The sequence below is a fragment of the Ciconia boyciana genome, chromosome 26 (assembly GCF_034638445.1).
Source record: "Ciconia boyciana chromosome 26, ASM3463844v1, whole genome shotgun sequence".
NCBI classification, from domain to species: Eukaryota; Metazoa; Chordata; class Aves; order Ciconiiformes; family Ciconiidae; genus Ciconia; species Ciconia boyciana.
Window position 1 is genome coordinate 605524 of NC_132959.1, and position 18685 is coordinate 624208.

Sequence of the window (18685 nt, forward strand, 5' to 3'; positions counted from 1 at the left end):
TCGGGGAGATGCGGATCTTCCCTCCTGCGGGAGCTGGGAGAAAGCCCCCGGCTCCTCTCCCTCGACGGGCCCAGCTCTGACGTCCAGCCTGGAGGCAGGAGCCTTCCCCTCCCGCTACGCTGCTGATGCCGGGCCACGGGGAAGTGCCCCAAGCCCTGGCAGGGCACCTGGGCTGGCTCTCGCTGGCACGTCCTGGCTCCGAGCTGGGGGCCGGGGTGTAATCGGGAACTCCCGACCCCTCCCTGAGCCCTGGGCTGTTTGTCAACCCTGCGGCTTTGCTCATGGCTTCCTGTCCCAGCCCCGGCTGAGCGTGCCGGCAGCGCCAGCCCTGCGCTGGAGCTCGGCACGTGCCGAGCGCGGCGTTGCAGAGCTCTGGGAGCCCTTTCCCGCCCTCGCACCCTTCTTCCCTCCTTTCGCTCCCTGCTGACCTATTCCCACTCTCTCCCTGCCGTCACACCGCAGCGCTGAGGACCGCATCCCCACTCGCTTCGCAACTCGTTAATCCCTTTCCGTGCATTTGGAGCCCCCTTTTTCTGGCCACCACCCCCCGGGGTGGCTCTTGGGGCTCCCCCACTTTCACCCCGGCTCAGGGAAGCGGAGGGACGGGAGGAGGGATTTCGCACCCCGGAGTGTTGGATGCGCAGAGCTGCCTCCCAGCTGCCTCCCGGCTCCTTCCAGCCAGTGCGAGTGCACAGGATCAGGCCCTTTCAGTCGCCAGCTCATCTCTGGGGGACGTGCCAAGCAGTTCGGCCGGCTGAGTGCGTGCCAGCCCTCTCCACCCTGGCAAACGCACCCCTGGGGGCATGCGCCTGCCTGGCTGCCGAGGTTTTTAGGAGGTGGCGCAGAGGTGGCAGCCCGGCGCCCCTTTCCCTTTTATTCGTGTGCCCGAAGCGCTGCCCAACAGGCCTCGTGGCGAGCGAGGGCAGCGACAGGTCTCGGTTATGTTTTTACTGAGCTCTCAGGGGGCTCCGGGGCCCTCACAGCTCTTGGCAGCATCTTCTGCCCTAACTGAGACCCGAGAGTTTTAGCAACGGCTAAAGCTGTCGCAATGGTGGGTTTTGGCACGCAGCAGCGGAGCGGGAGCCTGGCAGAGCTTCCAGGCGCCAGAGCCCCGTCCCCGGGAGGAAGGAGGGGAGCGTGATCTGCCGCAGGGCTGCGGGGTCTCGGGCCCGGCGGGGTCCGGGGGCTCTTCGGGGTGGGAGCGGGTGGGGGGGAGGCGGTGCGTGAGCTCAGCCCCCAGGAATGCGGTGCTGCTGCTGCTGCTGCGGCCCCGCCGTGCCCGTATAAGGCCCGCGGGGCTGAGGGACAGGGCGGCCCTGGGGTGGCCCCAGCCCCACGGTGCTCCCGGGGCCGCAGAGCCGCCTGGCCAGGGGACCCCGGGGGATGGCGGGGGGTCGTGGAGCAGGGCGGGGGGTGCGTGCGCCCACATGGGGCAGGACGTGGAGGCCGGGGTGGGGCAAGGCCCAGGTCCTCAGGCCCCTGCGGGGCTGTCCCTGGTCCCCGTACCACGTGGGGCAGGTCCTGGTGTCCCTCGGCCTGTGTGCGGCGGGTCCCGGTGTCCCCGCACCCTCACGGGGCAGGTCCCGGTGTCCCCCCACCCGCGTTGGGGCAGGTCCCCGTGCCCCCAGGCCCACGTGGGGCTGGCCCTGGTGCCGTGTGGGGCAGGACCCGGTGTCCCCGCTCCCGCCTGGGCCGTCCCGGCGTCCTCAGGCCCCGCCGCCGCGGAGCCGGGCGGCTGCGCCCGGTTTCTACGGCAACGCGGACGGGGCGGACGGGGCGCGGAAGTGACGTCACTTCCCGGGCGGTGGAGCCGGGGCGGCGGGTTCCGGTATTTCAGGGCGGGGCCGGCGCGGCGCGGAGCGGAGCGGCGGGACGGGACGGGCTGGGCCGGGAGGATGGCGGGGGCCACCACCATCGAGGCGGTGAAGCGCAAGATCCAGGTGCTGCAGCAGCAGGCGGACGACGCCGAGGAGCGGGCAGACCGCCTGCAGCGGGAGGTGGAGGCCGAGCGCCGTAACCGCGAGCAGGTACCGCCGGTGCCCCGGGCCGGGCCGCGGTGTGGGTCGGCTCCGCCGCCGGTCCCCGGGGAGGGGGTACCCCGCCGCCGGCCGTGCCGGCCCCCGGGGTGGGGGTGGGGGGGTTTAGCGGGGGATGGAGCCGGGGCGGGCGGCGCTTCCGCGGGTGTGGCGGTGCCGAGGGCCGCTCCGAGCCGGGTCCGGGCAGCGCCGCGGGGCCCGGGGCCGCGGGAGCATCTGCGGGATCCCGGCCCGCGTCTCTGCGTTCCTGCGCGACCTCAGCTCGCAGCGATCCGGGCTCTGCGCCGCTCGCCGTGGTGTCGGCTGGGGCCGGGGAGGTCCCTTCCCTGCGAGCGTCCCCGCCGTGTGTCCCGTGGCGGCGGCGGCTGTCGCTGGGGTCCCCTGGACCCCAACCGCGATGCCTCGGCCGGTGCTGAGGAGTGACTGGAGCCGGAGGGAACCGGCGGATCTGTCATCGTCACCGGTCTCCCGAGCCAGCCCGGAGCTGAAGGCGGCTGGTGGGGGGACCCGAGGCCGTTGGGGAGGCGCGGGGGAGGGTGCCCGGTCCCCGGCCGGGTTCCCTGGCCGCCTGCTCGCTCCGAGCTGCTGGAGAGGAAGGGGAGGAACCCGGCCATCTTGTGTGGCCCAGTATTGCAAGCACAAAGGTGTGAGTAGCCTTGGCATGTGCTGATAAAATGGAAGTGATGTCACTCGTGATGCTGCCAGTGCAGGAGCTGAGTGGAAAGCTCCCAAGTTCTGCATCCTGCCCGGGGATCTCCGCTGCCTCCAAGGCTGGCAGCCTTCTGGGAGCATGTGGGGGGAAGGCAAGGACTGGGCTGGGATCGTTTGGAGGGAAGGATGGAGCAGCCACGGCAGAATCTGAACTGGCGAACGCCCACTCTTGCAGCTCTGTCAGGCCGGGGAGGCAGGCGAGGCTGGCGTCGTCCTGGGGACAGCGGATGGGGTGACACAGGGCAGGTCCTTGTGGGTGACTGGCTCGGATCTGAGTGTGACTCTCTACAAATTTGCACGGTGACTTTGCTGCTGATTCTGTTCAAAAGGTGAAGCTGAGGCTTTTCCATCCCCGGTGCCCAAGTCTGATGTCTGACGAGCGGCGTGGTGCTGCTGCTGTGGGACCGATCGGGCTTTGCTACTGAGGCTGATGGCAGAAGCTTCTGCCGCGCAGTGGGACGAGGCCACTCCCAGACCTCAGCTGGGCTCTTTCTTTGCAGCCACATAAGGAATTCTCTTGCAATAGCGGCGTTGTCATGGGAACGTGCGTGTTTCTCCCAGCTTGCTGGAGCCTCGCTACAGGGGAGAGAACCAGTGTTCCCAGTGTAGCGGTGTCATGTAACTCACCCTGTGGCCTGGCCCTCGGGTCCTGAGGAATGTCCCTGTTAGATCTCTGTGGCCTGGCCTGCGGAAGCGATGGTGAGCTTTGAAGGCCGAGGCGAGCCCTGCCCTTGGCTTGCAGGGCTCCCGGTAGTTCCCTGACTCAGGGCTGCCTTCCTGAAGGAAGCACGGAGTAACGGGAATGTGCTGCTTGGCAGCAGAGCTGCCTGGAAGTGTCACCCCTGTGCCCCGGGGAAGTCTGACAGCTTCAGCTGTATCCAGTGAAGAGAAGCAGAAAGGGAGGTGTAAGGACCCTTCTGCAGAGGGAGGGAGAGGCAGTTCCTTAAAAGCAAGGGTGTGTTTTTTTGGGTGGGTTAAGTGCTGCCTGCAGGAAGTCAGGGCTAAATGATGTGGTTCAGGGGGTCAGGAAACTGAGGCCTGCTGTGCTGGTGTGTCTCCATCCCCTGGGAGAAGGAGGAGGCTCTCCACCTTGACAGCTCATTGCCTCTTTACTAGGCAAAAGACGTGTGTCAAGCAGTCTCCTTCGCAGTTCTGTTTAACGTATCGTATTGTTCCTCTTTGAGCAGACCACTTCCTCCTCCGGAGGAATGTGCCAGTGGGGCTGGCTCTGGGGCAGCCCGCTGCAGCGCTGCCTTGTTTGAGCATCAAAGTGGTGACGGGCTTCCCTGGTGAAGAGCAGGGCGTGCTGGAATGGGAGCTTCTCTTCAACTTGTGTTCTCACAAACCTGGTCTTGAAACATGCTGCGGGGGGGTGCTGAGCGCCTTGCTGCCAGCTCGGGGGAAGAGCTCGGACAGCCTCTCCCGGGAACTGAACGTGATTTGTGTCGGGCCCTGCTCTAACACTGGCTTCTTTCATCGCTCTGCTCCTCCCTCCTTGGGTTAGAAGCAGCATGTCCTTGCAGGCTGCTTTGTTACAAGTAGCTGGGATATTTCATATATGCCTGCCATGTGCCTGTGCACAGGTCTCTGTAGACGATCACAGTGCTGCCCTGAAATGGCTGCAGCCCTGTCCATCTTTGTACCAGCACAGTAATCCTGCTGGAGAGCAGGATTCTGGGTTCCCCTGGGGTGGCTCAGGTGGGCTGTTAGTGTCCCCGAGGCAGCTAGGCTTCCCCCCAGGCTCTGGTCGGGGTTGATGCAGGCTGGGCTGTAAGCAGACGCCTCATGGTTGATAGTAGTGCTGCTGTAACAGGCCTGGCTGGGGAGGTGCAATGGCTTTCTGATCTCTGCCGATTCATTAAAGCCTTGGTCACTTTTGTGGTCACGCTTCTGGCAAATGCGTGGCGCCTGCAGGCTCTCGGCAGTTTCACCGGCTCCTGGCATGTACGACTGAACTGAGGTGGCTGTCTGCATGTGGCTGTTGCTGGGGAACAGCCGCCTCAACCTGTCTCAAGACTGGATTGAGGCTTTTGCTCTTTCTCTGGGTTATTAGTGAATCGCTGAGAGGAAGGGAGCCTTAGAGCACAGCTGGCTCTTTGGGGCTTGAGCTGCTGGGGTTGTGGGCACTACAGTGATCGGCTGAGCCCTGCTGCTGCCCCAAGTCGAGGCAGTGCTGTAGAAAGCCTGGCCTGCCAGTGCCCTGATGCAGCTTGGCAGACCTCTGAAGCTGTTAATCTTTCTCACGTTGCTGATGAGAGGGCTTGTTTCAAGCAATGCTCATGTCCGGATCACATGAGTAAACTGACTTTGTGCTACACGGTAGCTGTCACAGAGCTCTGGTGTGGTGGATAAATAGGACTGTGATTGATGGCCTGGCAGGATTACAGCAGCTGCGGAGAAGACCCATTAGCGTAAGTCATCTACTTAGTGTTTATGGCTTAAACTGTCACGTCAGCTCAAGCTGACAGGCGAGAAACCTGCAGGATGACTGCTGCATGGACAAAGCGTGTGTGTGTGAAATGTTGCAAAGCTTACCCTGCGTGCAAGCATATGGGAGCGCAGCCTCTGTAAGAAAGTGGATAAAGCACCCTGGCTTTGTTTTGGCTTCCCACGTGCTGCCGCTGACCTGAAGGCAGAGCTCAGCAGCCCCGCACTAACTGCTAAACCTGCCACAGACTGAGTCACCCTCATCTGCTCTCTCTAGGCTGAGGCAGAAGTGGCATCTTTGAATCGCCGTATCCAGCTGGTAGAGGAGGAGTTAGACCGAGCCCAGGAGCGCCTTGCCACAGCTCTGCAGAAGTTGGAAGAGGCAGAGAAGGCTGCAGATGAAAGCGAAAGGTGAGCAAGGGCTGCTGCTCTCACTCGGTCAAACATCTCAGACGTGTTCCTGACCGAGGGCCCAGTGCCATCAACCTCTTGGGCTTCCTGGAGGGTGGGAAGTAGATACCACATCAAAGCTGGATGTGGGAGTTGGTGCCTGCTTATGCAGAGCAACTAAAACAATGCTGTTGGCTCTGAGTGAGTATCTTGGAACCTGAGGCTAAGGAGTGAGTAAGTGCTGTGTACTGCCATGCATCCCTGTCTTCAAGGGAGGAGAAATAAGTGGATTCTGGGACACTGTTGACTTGTAAAGGTGGCTGCTGGTGGGGAAGCCTCTCTTCCCGCTGCCTCTGCCAGCATCCTCCCTTCTGGCAGATGTACCCTGACCTGGCAGTGTGATTCATAGGGGAGCGGTCCACTTCCAGTTGGCTGATGTGCTTCTTCGGTGCACACGCTGTAGTGAGCAGCCTGACCCAGCTGATGTCCTGCCATAAAGATGGACTTGGCCCTTCCTGCATTCCAGCCTGGAAAGTGCTTGGCTCAGCTGTGTGGAGTCCCTAAGACAGCCTGGCTTGTTCTTCTCAGCAGCACCACATTTCCTTTGGTCAAGGAGCCCAATGAGCTGCTGGAGTAACGCTCCAAGGAACAGTTAATTCTGAGCAATCGAGGTTGCTGTATTTGCATCAGCCCAGCAGTGTCTGCCTTCCTGTGCTACCCTCTGCACTCGGAGGTGTTGTGGCTCATAAGGAAGCAACGTGGTCCCGGGGGAGCACTGTTAATGCTCTGAAATTCATTACACTGCTGGCTTGTACAGGATTGTTTTATACATCTCCCCTCCCTGTGCTTTCTTTTGGGCAGAGGCATGAAAGTCATTGAAAACAGAGCTCTGAAGGATGAGGAGAAGATGGAACTGCAGGAGATCCAGCTCAAGGAAGCCAAGCACATTGCAGAGGAGGCGGACAGGAAGTATGAGGAGGTGAGACCCTTGGATGCTCTAGTGCAGTTGGTCCTGGCCAGGAGAGGCGGCTCCTCTTCCTGCTGACAGGGCTTTCCTCAGCAAACTTGGGGGGAGGGCCTGGCGCTCAGCAGAGCTATATCAGTGTTCCCCTTAGCCAAAAGACTCTGGCAGCTCCAATGACTCCTGTAGGCGTTCCCTTTACTGCTTTGCACAGAGCTACAAGTACAGAATCATCTTCCTTCCTCTTAACTCTGATTCTCCCTTCCAGGTTGCTCGGAAACTGGTGATCATAGAAGGAGATCTGGAGCGTACTGAAGAGAGAGCTGAGCTTGCAGAGTCGTGAGTAATCTGCTCGCATGTAACTGGCATGTCTACCTCTGCATGAGAACTAACACAGCATTTCTAACCTTGTCACACAAGGCCTGAAGCACAGGGTGGGTTTAGATCCTCAAATGAAAGAGTTGGAAGCACTCTCCTGCTCGGAGCAGGATTAGGTCCGCTGAGGACGTGGTGTTTGCCATGACGTGATTTGCCTTGTAGTGGAGATGTTCTGCCCCTTTGCATGGAGGGACTCCCTAGTTAGTGAGGCCAGAGAATCCTTCTCCACTCAGTATTCACCAGCACTGCTTTGTACGTATGGGCACGAGATCCTTACGTGTTGCTACGGGGCACGTGAGTGCACAGCGCTTGTCCTAAAGCGGCAGAGGCCTCCCAGGCCGGGAGCTGAGGTGGCATGCGGGATGTCCCAGGGCAGAACTGTGGCTGAGGTTGGTCTCTGGCCTCTTAAAATATTTGCAGTAACTACTACAGGCTTCTGCACTGCTGAGCAGCAAGCTGGACTTCCTCTGCTTGGAGCAGACACACAAATTGTGGTGTTTGGGCTCCTTTCACGTGTCTGGATGCTTTAGCCGATCCTTGAGGAGCTGGTCAGGGCCTTTCTGTACTCTGGGCCTTGTCTAACAAAGTTAGTGTGTACGCAGCAGTAGCACTGTGCTTCCTGCCCAGACATGCATGTCATGACCATGACTCTCTTGTGTTTTTCCCCTACCCCCTTTATGCTCTGCGGTATTGTGTTATTGGTGCTCCTTTTGACCCTTGCCCCCACCTGGCTTGTGCCATCGTGTGACCGTCACTAACAGTCGTTGCCGGGAGCTGCAGGAGCAGATCAGAGTGATGGACCAGCACTTGAAGTGTCTGTCTGTTGCCGAAGAAAAGGTACTAACCTTTCCCTTCTCGAACCATTAAACTGGAACTCTTGTGGTCTTCTTGCTACGCTCCTTCCCTCAGCTTAACTGCGTCTTTCTCTCTCCTGGAACGTTCTGTCCTCTCTGCCCATAAATATTCCTGCCTGAGTGGTGGTGGCTGTCCATCTGTCCATCAGAAGAGCTTCCCTCCTTACAGCAAACTAAACATGCAGTTTCTACTTGAAGACTCCAGGTCTGGCTGAAATCTGTCCACATCTCTGCTGCTCAGCTCAGTGCCCTGCGCATGTGCTGGCAGAATACTTAAAATATGAACTTGGAGGCAGGAAGGGAACTTGCTTTCCGCACAAGTGCCTCAAAGCAGGGTCCCATCCAGTCTGATCGCAGATTGTCTTCCCTGCACATGGATTCACTTCTTGTCTCTCCTGTCTTTCCCTCCCACTTCTTCTTTTCCTTTTTTTCTCCCCTTTCTTTATGAAACCCCACAGTAAATGTTCTGAGCTGGAAGAAGAGCTGAAGAATGTCACCAACAATCTCAAGTCTCTTGAGGCTCAGGCTGAGAAGGTAGGGCTGCTTGTCCAAGGGCCAGAAACATTTCTGTTTTGCTAGGAGGGTGTGTGACAGCAGAGCACCCACTGGGATGGAAATGACACAACTGCAGCCTTAAGCAAGCAAGGAGAGCTGTGCTTGCTCTCCTGGGACAGCTAACGGATTTCAGTGCAGGGCTAATGTTGACTGTAGAAGCTGGGAGTGCGGGAAGTTTGGGCGCCCTTCCCTGCCTTGCGGCAGACTCGATCAGTCAAGATCTTTATGCTGCTGGGATGAGAACTTTTCTCCGCCCAAGTTTGTGTTGCGTGCATGATGTGGGACTTGCTGCCTGACCCAGTTCTGTTGGACTAGGCTAGGGATGTGAACAACTCCCAGTTGGAAGTTTCTGTGGGCATGTGCACTGCAGTGAGGACTTCAAGTCTCCCTCTGTAGCTGTGGGCTCTCTGGAGTGGGAGGTACCTGGTGCTGCTGAGGGCTGCTGATTGCTGACTCCTCTCCTTTTCCACAGTACTCTCAAAAAGAGGATAAATATGAAGAAGAGATCAAGATTCTGACTGATAAACTCAAAGAGGTGAGTGACCATGTCAGGATGGCCCAGCTGGGTGAGCTGGCCTCAGCTTGACTGGGGAGAGATGTGGAGGGTGGGAGACTTCACGTCCTGAGGCTGATGCCTCTGTAGTCCTCTGTATCCCAAAGCTGTTGTACTAACTGGCTCGCTTCTGTCTGGCAGGCGGAGACCCGTGCTGAATTTGCTGAACGGTCTGTAGCCAAGCTGGAGAAGACCATTGATGATTTGGAAGGTACATTCTGGGGATGGGAAGCCAAAGAATATGTGGTGATGAGTAGGGAGCTGAGGAAGGCTGTCTCCCAGATAGCTGGAGAGTGGAGACACTGCTCTTCTCCCCAGTGCTTGGAGCATGACCTAACTCGGCCTCCAAGGTGAGGCTTGGTGCCTCTGGGCTCAAGAGTCATGCCCTGTGCATCTACTCTGAAAACAGTTCCCTTGCTATGCTGTGGCAGATATCAAGCTCTTGATCCAACCACCTTGCTGTATCTGACTGATAGTGACAGATAGCGTGGCTGGTCTATCTTGGTTGTGATGTCCTCAGGAATGTAACTGGATTCCTATGCTCCAGCTTAACCCGATTTAAGGAGTGGCATAGGAAAAAAATGCCTGAACTCCACAGGAATTGGTTACAATAACATACTTGCATGCAGAATCTCACGCACATGGCTGTCTGCTGCAGACAGTGTTGCTGCAAGTCAACCACAGTAGTCAGTGAGTCTTGAAACAGCCCCCATGAAGACTGACTCCCCAGTGTCTGTCCTGGTTCAAGATTAAATCACCAGAAGCCCCATCCATGCAGTGTGGTGGTCAGCCTGTGCCAAGGATGGGTTCCTTTCCTCCTCCTGTTCCTGGTTTCACAGTACTTCAGGAGCACTCCTGAGGCCTGCCATTGCAGAATCCTACCTTTCCCCAAGCCGTGGAAGGAGAAGGTTCCAACTGCCTCCCTTAAATCTGGGGCTGTGGCCGGATTCTTCTGTGGATAGCTGTGGCTGGAGTGGTGGTGCTGGTAAACCAAAACTCTTACAGGCCTCCTGCCTCAACCAGAGCATGTGCCTTTGTGGTCTTTTAGTGCCAGGTCTTGGAGATTCAAAGCCACATCCTATCGTCTGGAGTCACTCAGGAGGTTTTTTTATCTAGAAATAGCAATGGTGTCAGCTGAGCTGTTCCAGAACTGCAGCCAAGCAGCAATCTGAGCCACCTCATGATCCAGGGCAAGCTTTTATTGGGAACTGCAAAAACTCCTCCAAATCCCTGCATGCTCCCCTTGAAACACGTTGATCGAGGGTTGGCTCCGGTCTCCAGCCTTGCTGCTGAAGTGACCTAGTTTATGACAACTGACAAAGTTCTCTGGGCTCTGTGAAGCCGTTAACAACATTACCAGCTGTACTGTAGCCTAGGCAGCCAGAGCTGGGAGAAGTCTGTGCCAGCTCTGCACAGTGCTCAAGGAGTGCATCAGTAGGAGTTTCAGGACTGCCTGCTCCCCGAAGGCGGGTGATCTGCCTGTCTGCTCCATTATCTGATGGAGAACACAGGTGTGGCCTGTCTGTTCAGCTCACCCTGCCTAGCTGAGTACTACAGAATGGGAATTCCCTCTCATGCCCAGGACTATTACGTGACTGACTTCTCCCACGCCGGTTTTTGTATTGAGACTGAAGGTGAGAACACAGCACCTCAATTGATCTGTGCCTTCCTTAGGTGTAGCAAGCTTCTCCCTAAGTGGATGGAGTTGCCCTTCCCTGCTACTCCTCCTGTCAGTGGTTCTTGCTGACCTAGCTGGGCAGCTTGTTCTTGCAAGCTGATGTGGTTTGAGTTCTTGGCTCTGCTGCCCTTAGAGCTGGCTTGTAATCCTGGAAGGCACTTGCTGGTCAGACTGTCCTCAGGCTGTTGGAACCCTCGCGTTCATTGTCGGGAACTAATATGGAGTCATGATGGCTCCACATCTAACTTCATTTTCTTCTGTTCATGAATCCCATACTGCTTTTCCTGCCCCAGGGTGTTGGAAGAACTCCTCTGCCTTCCCTCATTGTTTCCCTTTTGTTCTCCTCCTAAACCTCTTCTAGATGAGCTCTATGCCCAGAAACTGAAGTACAAAGCAATTAGTGAGGAACTGGACCACGCCCTGAATGACATGACTTCCATGTAAATATGAGCTGGCTGGTGTTCGCCTCTCGCTTCAGCAGGCTAGACCGCCAGAGCTTGCTTGGTTTGCTGTGATTTTCATAGTTGGAGAATCAATGGCACTGTGTCTAGGTTACTTCTACAGATCTCTGCCTCGAGGATTGTGGAGGCTTCCCTGCAGCATGCTGTACTCTAACTCTAGGTCCTTGTGATCTGCATGTGTAACACTAAGTGCTGTGCTGGCCTGAAAGGGTTCTGACTTGAACTCTATGAGTGCAATTTCCAGTCCCACTGGGAAAGGCTTCCTAAGGTAATGTGGCTTAGTTGCCTGCTGGAGCCACTGGGCCATGGTCTCGGGATTCCTCCTGAAAGAGGCTGTGGATAACCGTCGAGTGGATTCCTTAGGAATTGCCGTAACAGGCTTGAGGTGGGCTGGATCGTGAACTGATCTGTGGAAGTAGCTGAACTCGTATGTTTCTGCAACTTTGCTACTCGGCTTTCTGTTCAGATTTGCGGTGGGTTCTGCTAACAGCTGCTCCGCACAGTACAACCACTAACCAAGGAGAGGCCAGGTACTTGCACTGCAGAGGAAGAGACTTAATGCTAGCGTCCGAGAGCTCCCTAAGCAAAGTTTGCTGTGCACAAACACTTAAGCTTCTCTTAAAATTAGTGTCTCCTTCTGTCTCACACAGATAAGTCTTGCGATTCCAAACTCCACTTTGGATTTGCCTCTCTGCTTGGTGGCTTGTTCTGCATCTGCACCCTGCATTCATGCTCTCGTCATCTCGCTCTGAATTCCAGTACCTTTTTCCAGTTACTGTGCACAGGGCAGCCCTGGGAACGAGTGCTGTAAAGACACTGAAGCTTGACTGCAGCAGCAGCAGCCCCCCAGTTATGCTGCACTTGCTCCTAAACAAAGCTCCCTCTGTTTGACCGATGTGCCAGACACTGCTGTGCTCTGAGGGGCTGCCCTTTCAATGTCTGGGTGTAGCTGGGAGTATGTTGTTCTCATCTGCATATCTTGTGTAGAGCCATAAAGCTCCTTTTGTATTTCTCTTGCCTCTTGCTTGAGCATGATGTCACCTTTTTTAAGGAAAACAATTCTTGTACAAATTCAATGGAATGGCTAGTGCTTTTGAGAAATGGATTTCTAGTGACCACTTGCTGCTTTAGAGTAACTGTTTCAATGTTGCCTTCGAACCAGTGTAACCCTCATCACCCTTGGTGGAATACACAGACTTCATTAACACGCTGGATTTTTCCCTTTGGGTGTCTTATTGGCTCACAGTTGTGAATTGCAGCTCTGCACACGGTGCCTCAGCATGCAGCATGCCCTGTAGGGTCAAATGGGAGGCTGGGGTTTGTAGCAGGAAGTCCTTGAGCTGTGCCTGCTTCAGCCTGGCTGAGGACACTCCTCACACCTGCCTGCTCTGTAGTGTTCAGTGGCATCGGTTGCCAAATGCTGGCTTGCAGTGGGAAGTCACCACACCTGATAGTCACTTAGGTCACTGGCAGGGTGTGACAGCTAATAAATATCAAGTGAGCTCTGGCTGGTTTCCAGTTGGACAGGACTGGTTGGGTGTGAGGTGCTGCCTGTGCCTGTGGGGGGGATGTATGGCCCCTTGCTTCAGGAATGAGAATGCACCACAGCAGGGCTGTGGTCATCTGAGCCAGGGAATCTGTGTTTTGCAGCCTCTTCCCCTCCCCCTGCAGGGGCTGAGGGTGACGGGATCCTCCTGGGAGCGTGGCACGGAGCTTTACACTGAGCACTGCAGCTAGCAGCAGGCTGTAAACACTTCCCATGCGTCACTGCTGGTCTGAGTCTGTTGCTAGTTGCCCTGGTACCATAAACACTGATCAGCCTCTCTGTATGTGCTGCCTCATGGTGGCTTGTCAAATACTTTTTCCTTTCTGGATTGGTTCATCTGCCACAGTGCCCGAAGAGCCCTTCATGAACAGAGTTTTGATGAAATGGGACACCTCCCGTGGTTTCCTCAGGTTTGTGTCACTCCGTTCTCCACACAAATGGCACTAGCAGTAAGGATAGTCCAGACACGCTGAACTGCCTCAGTCTGTTCTCACTGTCTTCTGTATCAGGGCTATCCCCGCTCTCCTGGGTCTGGGTGGGGAAGCAGGGAGCATTCCTGCAAGGAATTTCAAAGGGTAATAGCCTGGGAAGCTCTGGCGGATGGTGGTCTGACTCTCCTGGGGTATGGGCAATAACTCAGTGCCCTGTAAGCACAAAGCAAGAACCCGTAACTCCTCAGTAACCAAACCTGCAGCTGGAGTAGAGGGTCTAGATCCTGTGGGAAGGGCAGGGCTTCTGTCACAAGTGTCTGGGTGTGTGGAGGCTTCTAGCCCAGCATTCAGTTGCCAGCTCTTACCAGGTGGGAGGTGGCACCCTGCCCTTGTGAAATGGCCTCTCTCCTCATGGGGAGGTCCTATCAGCTGTGGGTTTATTACTGACTCGCACTGTGTGGAGCTTGTGGCTCTGCTGTTGCACAGTGGTGTTGCAAGCGATGTTATCGAAGGCTGGGCTGTGGCAGGCCCTTTCCCTGCTCATCCTGATGGAACTCCACGCTGGGTGGTAGATGGATGGATGGGTGGGTGATGCAACTTCTGCCCTGGGAGGTTTTGAGAGGCTTCTGGTCTGACTGGATTGCTAGGCTTGTGCAGGCTGGTTACTGTGAGCTGGGCTTTTGACTCGGGAGTGCTGCAAATGCAGATTAGCTGACCAGGAGGCACAGGTCCTGGAGCTCCCCAGGTTGCAAGGATGGCTGGTAAGGCTGCCCTGTGGGCTGGGTGGAGAAGGGAGCAGGCCAAACACTGGAGCTAGCCCCAGCAGACCTGGGCAAGCATTCCATGTTGAGGACCTGTTCCTGAGGTCTAGGAAGGGTCATGCTAATTACTTCAGTCAGTCTGCTCCTTCATGTGGGTGGATCATCAGGTCCCTGTCCACAAGCAGTAACGCTTGCTTGAAGGCTGTGAGCCATTGCACCAGCCTACACTCACTGGTACTTCTGACCACAGTTCACTCCTGTCCTCTGCTGCTCTGGAGACCCAGGACCAGCCCTGATCACCTGGGGCTGGAGACTGGCATCAGAGTGCGCAGCCTACCTGCTCAGCGCCAGCACAGAGGTCAGAGAGTGAGTCCCTAGCAGCAGTAGTAGCTGATGTGCAAGGTAGGCTCTGATGTAGGCCAGGATGGGGTGTACCTGTCCCCCTTATGACAACTTCCTTCAACTTCTAGTTAGATTGCCGTGGGACAGAAATTGTTGGCTTCTCTGGCTGTTGCTTGGTCCCTCGGTGGCTTTAAAGAAGGGACAATCAATCAGCATTACTACCCTCTGTCCTGCAGAGTGAGGTGTAGTTAGAGTAGGTGCTGAGGGCTGAGAGGAGCTGGGGGTAGCTGGGTGAAGGTGTCATGCTGGAGGGGCTGGGCTGAGACCCTCTGGAGAGGGGGATGTGCTTTGGCTGCTCCACGTGAACAGCTTGACTCAGTGTCCTGAATCTTACCTAGCCACGTCTTGTTCAAGAGCAAAATATTCCTAGGTTGAAAGCAATGAGGAATGGTGTAGAATCCCCTTCAGAGGGTGCACTAGGTTCCTAGGGACCTTGTAGTACAAGGATTTGAGAAGCCGCCTAAGGCCAGCAAGAATTGCTGTGCTTTATGCTCACTCATCAGGCAGAGGCAGCATGCTCTGCGTATTGCTTCAGTTTGTGATGGTTAGTTCTGCCAGGCTGGAAGCTGCCGTATAAGGATTTATCACTGTCGGGAATTCCCCCAAATGCAGGAATTGGAGTTGTCAGACTGGGAGGACCCTGGCTGTGTAGATGGGCAGAGACAGATGCTGAATTGGTTCTCTGCGGTGGCTGGTTGTGGCTGACAGGCTGCATGGTAGGACAGTGGCCATCCAGCCCTGAGAGGTGACCTGTCCTGGGAGAGGATCGGACTGGGTCTCCCTTTCCCCGGAGTTGCTGATGAGTATGTGTGCTTGGTACCAGCCTTGGGGATGAGTATGGCTGCTAGAGCCCTGTAAGAACAAGGACTGGGTGGGAGGTGAAGGCTATCAGATGCAGTGGCAGTTTGTGCCCTGCTCATTCAGTTGTTCTGGGGCAGACATAAAATAGGAGCCTGTGCTCCAGAACTTCCTCTGTCCCGTACCCAAAGCAGATACTGCCTTCAGTCCTTGTCTAGATGTGGTGGGTTGTTAGTGTGGCACAAAGGTGTGTCTTCCGGGTCAGGTATGAGATGTTGTCATTCTCAGTTCTTCTGGTGTTCCTGTTCTACTGTTAAAACCCCATCAATCCCACTGCCATGTGGTGTGGCTCACTCTGGAAGGTGCTTCTGGTTCAGCTGTGGTAGAACTACTTCTTTCTGCAAAGTGCTCCACAGGCTTAAAGCACATCCCAAGTATTTCTCCTTACCTGGGTACAGCCCAGCCCAGCCTGCGGGCTCCTCTTCTGGTGTCTTCCTCTTCCTTTCTTTGCCTTCGCAAGCCTTTGGCAGCACTTCCATTTCTGCCCGCGCTTGGTTTCCTCTGTGATCTTCCTGAGCTGCAACGCAAGTTAGAGTAAGACAAACCTTTGTTCTCTCTAGCTTCATCTGTGTAATAGGCTAGACTTGATCCTCAGAGGCATGTGTTATGGAGACAGCTTATTTGATGTGCTCATCTTGGTACTCTACTAACCTTCCCTTTCTCTCTTTTTCTCTCTTCCTCTTGTTTCCCCTAATCCTGTTGCTGCTGCAGAGCGCCTGTACAGCCAGCTTGAGAAAAATCGCCTGCTCTCTAACGAGCTGAAGTTAACGCTGCATGATCTGTGTGACTGAGAAGGGGGCCCACTAATGCCATTAAACAAGCTTATTGCGACCACCAGTGCTGTGGACCACACTGAAATCTGATCATTCTTAAGACTGGCAGACTTGCAAATTTTATGCAATTGCTGCTATTTAATGGGGCACTCGAATTTATCCTCTAATTTATTTGAGTTGGTTTTTTTTATAAAGGTAACCTCTATTCTTGGTGAAGTAACCCTCAGACTTGGCTGGTTTTTGAGCAGTCTTGTTCACTTGTCCAGGGGGTCCTGCCTGGCTCCTCCATGGAACCAGAATGGTTGCACCCACCAAGAGAGGGGTGGGGTGCAGTTAGGCTTATGTCTGCTAAAAGATGCCTGTCAAGTGCTACAACTTAATTTACTGTTAGCTGAATGACTGTAGGATTTCCTGCTGCATGGAATGATGGCTTCTAACAATAAATGACTGACCTTGTGGTCTGTAAGACACTGCACACCTGTAGTACTTTCCTATATAGTTGAGTCCTAACCTAGAAGGTTTGGGGGAAGTGGTCATTCCTGGGGCCTGACCCCAGTGCAGCTGCAGAGCCCCAGAATGGGTTCAAAAAGCTCATGGACATCTTTTTTTTTTTTTAAAAAAAAGGCAAGTCCCAAAATCTACAGCATGAAGCTGTCTTGAGTGCCTGCAGGGAATCTTTAAATGCTGCAGTGGCTAGTGCTCTAGGAAGGCTGCTTCTTGCTCCGTGCACAGTTTCTGACCCTGGGGAGGCTGGGGAGTGACTTTGAGAAACTGCCTGTACCTAAAGGACATCTTTCTACAGCCAGTGTCCCAGCGTGTGAATCTCTTCAGTGATAAGGGTGGGCTCACCTTTGGAGTAAAGCCTACCTAGAGCGCTAGTTGCTGATCTGAGCTCTCCTCCTGGCTTAAGGAACATGTGAGAATCGACTGTGCAGCTGCCTGTAGTCTCGGGCAGAGTTGCAGCACCCTTGCTCCTACTTGCTCCCTGCCTGCCCTTCACTGAAAACAGCCTCTTCCCTGCTGTCCTTGAGGCATGGTTGTCTGCTCCCTGCTGCTAGGTAGTTACGGTCTTGGTGACCAGCTTGGCATCTCTCTCCTGTGCTGGGGGAAGGGGGGCACAAACAGCTGTAACTCCAGGGGGTGATTTCTAAGCATTTTACCCCCAAGCGTGTTGCTCTTGGGTGCCTTGCTGGGCCATGGGGGGTCTGCTGTCTGAAAGTGGTGAAGCCCTGGGGAAAGCTAGCTACAGCCAGAGGCACCTGCATGCAAAACACTGCCTAGAGCACTGGCTAAAAGTACATCGTGACCGTGCCAACTGGGAGCACCGGCAATGCGAGAGGCAAGGGCTACAAATGAGCCAGGTAACTTCAGAGCTTCTAGCTGCACCCAGCCAGGCACCCCCGGTCTGAGGACTTGCTGCGGCAGCGTGCTGGGAAGGGGCTAGCGCAAGCTTTCTTCGGCGAAGGTTTTTTGGTTGTCTGAAGCTGAGTGGTAACTCTTGACTCTTCCTTCCTGCCAGATAAACTGAAATCCACCAAAGAGGAGCATCTCTGCACGCAAAGAATGCTGGACCAGACCCTGCTAGACCTGAACGAGATGTAATGGATCCCTGCCACTGCCTCCGCCACACGATGCCTGGGGGGGGCCAGCCCAGCCACTGCTGACCTCTAACCCTTGGGGACCAGAGTTTACTTTCTGTTGCCAACTTGACCAAACACAAATCTTCTCCTTTGCCTCAGGGTTAAAGGCCATCAGGTTGGGCAGAGCTTCAAACAGCATTATTAAGGGAAATAAACAATGCAATAATGTTTGGGGAGCATGTTTGAGATGTACACATTTTGTAACTACCTTTTTTTGTAGCAACCATTGTAAACATTCCAAATAACTCGTGAGGCTGGTGAGCTACACTTCAAAGCTCTTGGCTTTAAAATTTGGTATTAACCTTCTGTTAATCAGCTCTGGGCCACCCTGCTTTGGCAGGGGAGGAAGAAGGGTGTGACAGTTCCTGGCTGTGGGCCACTGAATCAGAGTAGCCGGGCTAGGGATGGAAGCCTGTTGGGAAAACTTTCTTTCCAGGAGCTGTTTGCCAAAAGAGCAGTTCAGTTTCTCAGCTTTAAGGTAACTCTGTGTTGTGGAGAAGCAACTTGGGCAAAGGGAGACTTTTTTTTTTTTTAAAGCCAAGCCTGTTATCTGAACAATTGAACCTTCACAGGGGTTGTTTTCCTTCCCTTCCCCCCACTGTTGGCTGCTTCCTTTCCTGGTAGGCTTAGAGAAGCCACGGCCCCTCTAACCCATTGCTACACAGGGGTTGAATTTGCCTTCACTAAGTGCTGACGCACCAAGCTTTATCGCTCATTGCTGGGTTACACTTAACAGCTTAAGTACAACAGCCTTGTTGTCTTGGGGAAATTTTTTTGCCTACCCTGAGGGAGGGAACTGAGGCCTTCCCTCCTGGCCAGGAGTGCTCTTAGTGTCTTAAGGTACAAGCCATCTTGCTGTGCATTGCTGATGTGTAGTTGTTGTGAGGCGTGAGTGTGGAGATGTGTCAAGCTCGCGGCGTGTAGCTTATGCTCGAGCATGCTGCTTGGTTGTAGCAGTTTTAGGGGCCAATCTGAAGAAAAGAACCCTATCAAGTGTTTTGATACTAAATTGAAAAATTGTCTTACTGTCTTTTGAAATAAAAACCAATCCCTCCACGCTGCTGTCTGGCTGCAGAGCTTTACTGTGTGCGAGCCGCTACATCTGGGCCTGCGGGGGATGAGGGTGGGTCTGAAGAACGGGGCCTGTGCCCATCCCTCAGGGAGGAGACCGGGGGTGAGGTAAGACCAGGCTCGCCTGCTTCTTCCTGGGGCCAGAGCGCAAAAGCGGGCCTGTGGGGGTGAGTCCTCCCTCTTTTACCTCAGCCCTTCG

At 55.3% G+C, this 18685-nt stretch overlaps 1 protein-coding gene across 11 annotated transcripts; it reads left to right on the forward strand.

Annotated features, from left to right (window-relative positions):
- Positions 1-1658: 1658 nt before the first annotated feature.
- On the forward strand, positions 1659-18471 carry TPM3 (tropomyosin 3). 11 transcript variants are annotated; one of them, XM_072846458.1, is made up of 11 exons: positions 1687-2027; positions 5452-5585; positions 6426-6543; positions 6794-6864; positions 8216-8291; positions 8785-8847; positions 9007-9076; positions 10905-10983; positions 12897-12960; positions 13799-13813; positions 16578-16661. In XM_072846458.1, exons 1-11 carry the CDS (start codon positions 1896-1898, stop codon positions 16644-16646), a joined length of 891 nt encoding a protein of 296 aa, XP_072702559.1. In that variant the 5' UTR covers positions 1687-1895; the 3' UTR covers positions 16647-16661. The 11 variants fall into 11 exon arrangements, with proteins under 11 accessions (XP_072702548.1, XP_072702557.1, XP_072702556.1 ...); XM_072846447.1 differs by lacking the exons at positions 8216-8291; positions 13799-13813; positions 16578-16661 and adding an exon at positions 7665-7740 and having other exon boundaries at positions 1659-2027; positions 12897-13038; XM_072846446.1 differs by lacking the exons at positions 13799-13813; positions 16578-16661 and having other exon boundaries at positions 1689-2027; positions 12897-13038.
- The last annotated feature ends 214 nt before the right edge of the window (positions 18472-18685 follow it).